Source organism: Daktulosphaira vitifoliae, unplaced genomic scaffold (genome assembly GCF_025091365.1).
Source record: "Daktulosphaira vitifoliae isolate Bord-2020 unplaced genomic scaffold, ASM2509136v1 Scaffold_2, whole genome shotgun sequence".
Lineage (NCBI taxonomy): Eukaryota > Metazoa > Arthropoda > Insecta > Hemiptera > Phylloxeridae > Daktulosphaira > Daktulosphaira vitifoliae.
This window is the reverse complement of record NW_026099573.1, coordinates 43,378,088-43,388,516: the sequence shown is the minus strand read 5'-3', so window position 1 is coordinate 43,388,516 and position 10,429 is coordinate 43,378,088. Positions and strand designations below refer to the sequence as shown.

Genomic DNA, 10,429 nt, shown 5'->3' with positions numbered 1-10,429 from the left:
AAAAAATTGTATTGATCCATACATTTTTTAAAAAGTTATAGCACTTTAAAGTAAAAAATGTAAATTATAAAATCAAAAATTTTCACACAAAAATAGCATTCGGTAGCCGTTTTCACCATGAAGACAAGTCCAGAGGTCAAATTTTTTTTTTTCAAATTAAATTATTTTACATTAGCTTTAATTTAAGATATATATAAAAGTGTCAGACTTTCCGGAACATTTTCAAAAGTTATGTTGAAAAAGTAAATTTTTTGTGAAAAAGTTGTCATTTTAAATCCCCCCCTGTGGGCAGGTTAAGTGTCAGATTTACAAAAAAAATATACCAAATGATAGGTAAAGACATCAAGCATCTATATAAAAAAAAATTATATTGATATGTTCATTTTTGAAAAAGTTACGGCATTGTTTAGTTTAAAAAATTGAAAAAATTTCGAAAATTAGCGATTTTTAAATTTGTAATTTTTTTGGAGGTTTCCCCCATTTACGGGAAACGAGGGAAATTTTTTCAATTTTGAAGGGTAATGTCTTCGACTAGATANTCTTTTAAACTTTGAAGGGTAATGTCTTCGACTAGATACGATTTGTGATCTTTTGACGTATCGTTGAAAGAAATCCGATCGGTGAGAGCTGAGAAAAAGTGGTAACAGACACAAAAAAAAANCGGTGAGAGCTGAGAAAAAATGGTAACAGACACAAAAAAAAAAAAACATAGTAAAACCAATACCTTCTGAGCTTCGCATCGAAGCTAATATTAGATTAGTTACTGTTCATTTCGATGGCAAATTATTGCCATCACTAACTAGTAATGTAAAAATTGATAGGCTACCTGTACTTATAAGTGTCAATGGTAATGAGCATCTTCTTGGCGTTTCTTTTATTAAATCAAGTACAGGAAGAGAACAAGCTTCAGCAATTCATGAATTATTAGTAGAATGGGATATTGAAAATAAAGTTCAGGCTATTTGTTGCGACACAACAGCCTCTAATATGGGAGATTATAAGGTGCTTGTATTATTTTAGAGCAATACCTCGAAAGGGACCTTTTATACATATCATGTAGGCACCACATATTTGAAATNAAAGGGACCTTTTATACTTATCATGTAGGCACCACATATTTGAAATAGTTTAAAGAAGTGTATTTGATCAAAAAATTGCTTGATCTAGTGAACCAATTATACCATTGTTTAAAAAATTTCAAAAAGTTGGCCACAGATTAAAGACTGTAGAATAAATCCAGGTTTGAAGATACAACCGTTAAAACACAATTAAACGGCTTAGAAAATGAATTAATTTTGTTTCTAATGGAAAAAATAAAAATAAATCTACCAAGAGAAGACTATAGAGAACTTCTTAATTTAGCAATTATTTTTCTTGGCGGTGATCATTATACAATATTAGATCTCCTGGAGCTTATCATCACGCCAGATGGATGGAAAAAGCCATTTATTGTTTAAAAATTTTTCGAGAGTCTTTCGAGCTAACAAAAGACGAACGGGTTGGTATTCGTAATGTTTGTATATTTTTAGTAAGATTTTATTTAAAATACTGGTTTTCTACAAATAATTCTATTGAAACTTATATTATATGTTTTAATCAGTTGTATGTTATAAGACCAAGATTTAGATTTAGAAAATATTTTACAAAACACATTTTGTACATAATTTTCATATCTAAATTTTATAATTTATATAGATATTGTAAAAATTTGTCGATTACGCTAATAAAGACTGAATTACGCAAAATATTAGAATCGAGAAAAATCGGTGTATTTTGTGTTTTATTTAGTATTCAATTAAATATGCAATATAGAGTAAAAAATAATATAATATATTTTATAGAAAATACATTTTTAAACAAATTTTATTCTTTGAATTTTTTTTTATTCGAGTAAACTTTAACAACTTATACAAAAAACTAATTTTTAACCCTATTTATTAAATTTCAACCCTTCTGGTGGACGAGAAAAAATCATTGGACAATCACGAAACTTCACAAAATGTATTTTTTTAATCTATAGAACAAATCAAGGATCATCCGGGCAAAAAAAAACTTTGAAAAATAAGAGCCATCCTAAGCTAACATATATCTAGCTAATCAGTAAAAAAACACATAATAAAATTTTACCATTGATTAAATATTTAAAGTTGGATTAGGTTTCATGTTAAAATAAAATTATTAAAAAAATCAGTGTTTAATTTAATAATTGAAATTTATTCCGTGATAAAATATTATTATTTAATACACAAAAAAACTTATATTAAAAAAATCACCAAAACAAAATTCACTTTAATTCTTCTAAGTATTATTTAAATTTAAAAAGTCCTAAACGAATAAAAAAAAACTAATTGTTTTTTAAATTTAATAAATAACTAAGTCTCAGAGTGCATTTTTTTTTTTTAACTTTTGAAATAACCTGAAGAACTGGTTTTATAAAAAAAAAATGTGGCTTTTTATAATTCAAGGGCTCTCCTTGAACGATCCCTAGCCTAATCTTGAAAACTGAAAATTTCATTCTAATTGGCTAATCGTGATAGGCGTTTAGGGGTTCCTCTTAAATTTGTATAATAAAATGATTCTGTTTGAAAGTTAAATAGTTATTTTGTGTGTTAAAGAAGAGAACCCTATTTTGGTGATCTTGTATATTTATAATATTGATAACATATTCAAAAAAACAAACATTACAATAATAACTGTTAAAAAGTACGTGCTAAGACACTCGTGAACTACACAATAACATAAAACAAATATTATATGATTACAACATTAAAATAGAATGTAAATTTTAATAACAATAATTTCTTAAAAACCGTATCCAATGTTAAAGGCGTTAATTATCCGTAATATAATTAAAAAAACTATATATCTATTTAATTTTTTTTTATATATATTTTATTTATATTTTAATGCATTTAACTAGCTTACACTTACCCAATTTTATAAGAAATAAAGATAAAACAGAAAATAAAATTTATTCTGGTGGCATTTTTAACTCTCTAGGATGTAACATTCTTTCATACCTTTCATCTATGAGTTCATTAGGATACGCATCTCGTAATTTTGGTGTGGGTTCAAGTTTTAAATGAAAATAAAAAGTCACTAAATATTCTCTTAAAAGTCTCATCAACTCTCTTAGTGCACCGGTTAAATGAAATGAATCCAAACCCTTATTAATCTGTTCTTGGTAAGCATCCATAAAGGTTTTAAATTTCATTTCTGCTTGATAGCAGTTTGCTTCTATGAATTTTTTTGAAGTTGAGTGTATATTTATAAAATATTCATCAATATCTCGGTCACTTAAAGTTTGTGTACCTAGGTTTATCAGAATATCTGATACTGAATTAATTTCCTTATTTGTTTTTACGTTACTCATATCCGATAAATTTATTAATTGCGACTTCCAATTTATTATTACTTCTGTAATTTTCTCCAATTCCTTCTTCAAATCATTTTTACATAGCTCTACGCTTTCTTTGACGCCGAGTTCTATACATTTATCTTTAAAGCAGTGCGCCAAATTTGAATACTGCACAAAAAAATATGCACTATTGCAGCTTAGTAGTAAATGCATCTGTTTTGCTTTATGACTTAATGTCTCGCTAGTGACTGAATTAACATTGGCTATTTCTTCTATGGTGACTTTATTACCATTTTCATTAATACATAAAAGTGTCTTTAAATCTCTCCATATTGGTTGATCGCATATTGTCTGTAAGAATGTAACATTAGGATCATTCGCATTTATCAAACCAATGGCGTTGACGATACATAAAATAAAATATGAATATTCTAAATGCATTTTTTATGTTCGATATGAAATTCTTTTTACAATTATTTTTTTTAAAATACGTGACTTTTATATAAAAATGAAATGATGAATTTTATATCTATATAACAATATTTGTATAATGTAAACAAATAAAGTAACATAAACTATATAAATTATGATAAAATAAGTTATTATTCTGACCTAATTTTAAATTTTTAAATCACGCACTTAAATAAAAGTGACGCAATCGCTAATCAAAGAATGAATGCATTATTAGCAAAAATAATGAAGCTTAATTTTCATTTTGCCATTATACATTTTTTTGAAATATTGTTATAAATATATAATAAAATGTCAATAAATACAATAGCTTCTCTACAATTTCTTTGGAACAAATGCATTTTACCACCCCATCGAGTTTTTTCAATTTTTTTTTTTTTAAACGTGTGTTTTTCAATGCTTTTTTCAAAATTGTTGGAAAAAATTGGTTCAAAAGTTATAGCTTTTTAAAGTTGAAACGTCAAGAACTAAAAATTGTTTATTTTTGTTAATTTTTGGGATTTTTTCTCATGATACTATTGTGAAACTATAATGACGTAATTATTACATAATATCCTCATTCTAAAAATCCTAAAACCAAAATTAACTTTAAAAATAAGGATTTTCCAAATTTTTTTTTTCAAAACTATGCCCATCAAAATTATGCAATACGAAATAAAAATGGGGTTTTCATAAAATTTTATATAAGTGATTAGGTAATAACAAGAAACTCAATTAATTCAAGTTGAGCAAAAAAAAAAAAAAACTGTTTGTTAAAATTGTTAATTCAATAAAATAAAAGTTTATGCTGTATATTATTTATATCAATTAACACTTGTTGAAAACAAAAAATAATTACTATTACATTAGATATTGAAATTTCAGTATTCATCTTGATACCATTTAAAATACGGTCTGTCCTTATTACTTCCTGAACTAGTAATGCATAATGATGCTTGGGTATGACAATTACAGTTGTGATAATCTTCAGCCATGTATTTAAAGTATCGACATCGCGTTGGATCAGTATAATCTTTACGACATACGACAAATTGCGTGTTACTCGATTCTAAATAACTATTAGGTTTATCCCGAATATTTACACTTAAACCACAATGACATTTGTACAAATTTCCATCATACATCCATCGGTTCATAGTGAGAAAAAATAACTTAAATAGAAAAAGAATTAAGCTGTAATCTATTGGTAAACTACTAAGATTAGACTATAGATTTATAGTTTTATATTTATTTTTCAATGTTATAGAAACAGTGCATCATGATCTTTATTACCAACTGTCAAATATAAAAACGCATTATCATAATTTAAATAATGCAAAAAATTTTATAAATAGTTAGAATTGAAACTGATACTGTATGTATAAAAAGTATCAGCAATACCATTTCAGCAACAGTTTGAGCGGCGCATTGTAAATTTTTTTATTTAAATACCTACACACATATAAATATTTTTTTTAGTATAATTAAATAAATAAAATTCTCTTACTAAATCATCGAGAATACTTTTTCTAATGAATTAATGCAAAAAAACAAAAAGAACAGAAGTATATAACAAAATTTGTCAATGATGGTTGAAAACTTTGAAAGCTCATAACTTTTAAACTGGACTTTGCCGACAAAAAATTTTTATATATTCTTAGTCAGTATAAAAAACTGAATCAATTAAAAAAAAAAAAATAAAAAAACTCGATGGGGTGGTAAAATGCATTTAAGCCATTTCTTTATACACAGATTAAAATTCTTCTATATAGCGCAACCTGCTTGACTATAACTAGAAATTATAAAAACTCAAAAAATAATAACACAACATTATTCTCGATCTAATAATAAAATAATAATAATAATTTCACATTGAGCTTCTGAAGTTATAACTAAAATCTAACTTAAGGAATAATATTTTCACAAAAAACCTTGACATTTACTATGGTACGTAATAATAAAATAAATTAAAATATTGTTATAAATATATAGTAATACAACATTGTTGCCAAAATTTCTTTTAGCCTCCTGTGGCCACACCAAAAAACATTAATATTACTAAAATTTCAAGTGATGTTCGATTTTTGAACCAAACTGGTCCAAACATGTGACATTTGGTTTAATTCAAAAATTGAACTTAAAATTTAAAAATCGAATCGAACATATTCTTTGTAACTCGATAAGAAAATTTAATTATTATATCAAGTATATATTTTTATAAATTAATTTAATTTAATTTTCAAAACATTTAGCGTGATACCACGCCGAATTTGTCGAAAAATTATACAAAAATATTCTGCTTGAAAATTATTAAAATTGATGGAAAAAATGCAATTTAGCTCCCGCACTATTTTTGTCTTTTGACTTAATTGTTTTCTGTACATAATTCAAATATTCAAATATAAATCGCCAATAAAAAAATTTAACAAGTTTTATCATTTTAAGTTTGCATATAACGCTGTTTAATATTTTAATTTTTTTTATAACACATTGAAAGAATCAAATTTATTGTAAGAAAATATTATTGTTGGGAGTAGATTTTTGGGGTAATGTTCTAAAGTTTATTATCTTACTTATTATTATTATTTTACCATTAATTGGAGAATGATCTTAATAAAACTTTGTCAGGTAGATTAAGCAGTATTGTATTGTTATTTTTTTAGTTGTTATAATTTTTACGTGGAAGAATTTCACGCGCTGAACTAAAAAACGTTGAAAAATGTACGGTTATCCAAAATTTTTGAGTTTTCAATCTTTAGGCCTTTCGTGGCACGAGTTAATTTTTTCTGATTTGCCTGAAACATTGCGTACCTCATTTTTATAAGTATTGGAACTAATTTTGATTGTATAATTTTAGAAAATTTAAGTTTTTAAAACGATCCTTATTCACTAAAACCACCCTGTATATATATATGTGTATTGTTGCGGTTGGTAGTATACCGTACTCGCGTGAAGGTAGAGTAAAATAAAAACACAACACTTTAGGGTTCAAAATAAAACGTCGTGCCGTTTATTGGTGTTTCAAACAAAACTTAATATTGCCTTCGAAGACAGAAAACACAGAAAATGTAAAATATAACAATAATTTATATATGCGGAAAGGTAAACGTTCGTAGCTGCGTATTCGGTGCTGTTGAGCTGACGGAAAAAGATACCAATCGGCGGTAATGGTGTCACGGAGATGACTAACTGGACGTGTTATTGCGGTGGGTATTCGACGCTAGGCATTTATTGGACTTTACACCAGGGGGTCTATTTTTCAATCGTCCGTTCACGAATGTATACGTTCAGATTTTATTTTATATAGGTTTATATGGCGAACGTTGTTCGTGAACACGTTCGGAACGTATGAAACATCGAACGGACGACCGTTCAAAACATTAAAAAACGTTCGTCACAACGGATAATAGAAACCATCCGTTAGCGAACGGTGGGTCGAACGGTCGATCGAACGGACGGTCATAAATAACAAAAGAAAGGTTTGACCCTTACACTTGCCTTTTAGACAAACATATTTACCTAAAATATAATTTTGAATTAAAATCGTTTTAATTAAATAAATTCATTAAACAAATCAATTATTCGTAGAAGTAGCTATAATCGGAAATAGGGAGCTAAGGCTCCTTCATGTTTGAGTGAGATTTCCTTATTAACTTATGAACATAAAAAAAATATTTAATATATATTTTTATTAATAAAAATATATTTATTATAATAAATATTATTACAATTAATTATGTTGTTATACAAAACATAAATTAGTTGAAAAAAATGATTGAAATTTACAAACAAAAATTTTTAGTTAAATATTAAAAATTGTTTTAAATAGAACTATTATCTAATAGTTTCCAAATTATTTCAATGCAACTTACAGCGCATCAATGATACATAATATTTGTTTACGATCTCATTTAATGCAGCGAGACCTTTTTTGAGATAATTGAGTAATATAAACAAAAATCACATTATTTAATAAAATTCACTTGAAAAATGCAACCATAAAATACATTGTATACAGAGTGATTTTTTTATCATTACCCACTCAATTACTTACAGAATAATAATAAATTAAACATTTTTTTTTTCGATTATCTTTAGTTACACATCATTCTTGAATTTGTAATTATGTAACACTTTTTAAGTTCATCCCTTATACTATATATGTACAATATATAAGGGATTATAAATACAGGTAGCTAATTGGATTTTTATGACATTGCTGTCATAGTCACGGATTCTTTATTATCAATTATGACTATCAATAGATATACTTTCTGTATTATCAGTTTGTGTATTTATAAACTCACAACAATGTACCTTACTACCATTGATAATAACAATGCTGTGTACCTGCTAATATCGATGTCATAAAAAACCAATTAGCTACCTGTATTTGTAAACCCTTGTGTATTATACATGTATATTAACTCAAAAATTTAAAACTTTAAATGTTTATATCTAATAAACAAATAAAGGTATATTAAAAATTCAAATACTATTTACTATTAAATTAAAAACTCAAACATTTTATTAAATTAAATAATGCGTTTCCATTTAAACCTTTTGACACCTTTACAAAGTATAAGGGATGAACTTAAAAAGTGTTACATAATTAATAATTCAAGAATGATGTGTAACTAAAGATAATCGAAAAAAAAAATGTTTAAATTATTATTATTCTGTAAGTAATTGAGTGGGTTATGATAAAAAAATCACTCTATATATTTATATTAGAAACAAAAAATTGAGTTTTAAATGCTACACTGCTATTTTATTGATTCATGTTTTTAATTTAAGTTTATTATTAAGGATCAATTCTTAAATTATAATAATTTTTTTGTTAATAACATAAGTATATATTTTAATTACTTAAAAAAATATAAACTGAATTGATGAATGTAGAAGGTCGTACTATTGCCGTAAACCCATAATTATAAATATTAGTTTTAAGGAATTTATTGTAACACTAGAAAGTATAATACTAATATTTAGAAAGTAACCATTAATACTATAAATTTCATGGTAATTATACTCTAAATTATTAATTATTCCTTATAAAAGGAGATCTGACTACTCATTCGGTGGTAAGTGTTCAATCAGTGGATGTTACATTATAATTGTTATTATTTTGACTCTTTCTGACAACACTTAACCACATGATCGAACTTGGACTTAGAACTCCTAGTTCATCAAACTATGACATACTATGCTTAGATTTGTATTTATTGAGATTACTGATTTTTATTAAATAATCTCTTTAGAAATATAACACAATGTTATTAGCCATGTATAACAAAATTGTTTTAAATTTTTTATATCAATATTGAGTGATAGGTTAGGAACAAAGGAAGGCGAGAAAGAAATCTATATACTTGCAAAGATAAGAGAGAAAAGGTCTAAAGATTATCATTATATAAGGTGTATAAAAAGTGTTGACAATAAGGTACTCTCGAGTGATAATGATTTAAAAAAAAGCGGAAAGAGTATTTTAAAAAATTATTGAATGAGGAGTACCTAAAAGAGACATTAGAGGATATCTCGTGTAATGAGGGACTGGTAGATTTAATTAGTGAGAAAGAGGTATGGGAGGCTGTGGCATCAATGAAAAAGAATAAAGCAGCAGGACCAGATGAAAACCAGTGGAAGTATGGAAAATATTAGGCGGTGTTGACATAAGGAGGTTGAAGGAACTTTTAAATAAAATCTTATTAGAGAGGAAAATCCCAAATGAATGGAGGAATAGTATTGTGGTGCCGATATTTAAAGGTAAAGGTGACATATAGGAGTGTGTAAATTTTAGAGCTTATGAGTCATAGTATGAAAACTTGTGAAAAGGTAATAGATAACAGAATTAGAAATGAGACATCGGTATCTAAAAACCAGTTTGGATTTATGTATAAGTCAACAATAGAGCCATTATTTTGTGTGAGGCAATTAGTAGAAAAGTTTAAGGGAAAAAAGAAAAAGCTTTGTATAGTATTTATAGATTTGGAGAGGTGGAGAGTTTTAAGTATTTAGTATCAGTTGTGAAAAAGAGCGGTGGTATTGACGAGGACGTAAGACACAGGATTAGGTGCGGGTGGTTGAAGTTGAGAGAAGCGTCTGGTGACTTATGCGATAAAAGAATTCCAATGGGGCCGAAAGGTAAATTCTACAAGACTGTAGTGAGACCAGCTATAATGTATGATTCAGAGTGTTCGGCGGTTGATAAGAAAGTAGAGCAGAGAATGAGTGTAGTAGAGATGAGAATGCTTAGATAGATGAGTGGAGTGACTAGAGAAGATAAGATAAGAAATGAGCATATTAGAGGGAGTATAGGTGTAGCGTCAATCGTGGATAAGTTGAGAGAAAATAGACTTTAATTGTTTGGTTGGGTACAAAATGTTAAAATATTATATTCACTATTATAAATTAATTTCCATTTTTCAGTTAATATGTTAAATAAATTGAAACATAATATTATATTATGATTACTCAGTAATATTAATTAAAACTCGTAATACGTGTAACAACTATTTTGTTGGTTGCATCCTTGCACCTTGTAATAAACCATCTTTTAAAAATTTACCTTAAGTTTTTTGTGAAAATTATTCATGAAATATATGTTTGTTATGTTAACAA

General features: G+C 26.6%; 1 protein-coding gene and 1 long non-coding RNA gene across 2 annotated transcripts in view; one reads left to right on the top strand and one right to left on the bottom strand.

The window, feature by feature from the left end:
• Positions 1-2,415, top strand: part of LOC126898385 (uncharacterized) — a 10,635-nt gene extending 8,220 nt beyond the window's left edge. The window contains exon 2 of the long non-coding RNA XR_007702239.1: positions 2,324-2,415. This is a non-coding gene — a long non-coding RNA (uncharacterized LOC126898385). The remainder of the gene's footprint in view (positions 1-2,323) is intronic.
• The window catches only part of LOC126898381 (uncharacterized), a 34,320-nt gene extending 30,465 nt beyond the window's left edge, over positions 1-3,855 (bottom strand). Inside the window, exon 1 of the mRNA XM_050672359.1 lies at positions 3,317-3,855. Coding sequence (XP_050528316.1) covers positions 3,317-3,799 — 483 coding nt within the window. The 5' untranslated portion in view covers positions 3,800-3,855. The remainder of the gene's footprint in view (positions 1-3,316) is intronic.
• Between the last annotated feature and the right edge of the window lie 6,574 nt (positions 3,856-10,429).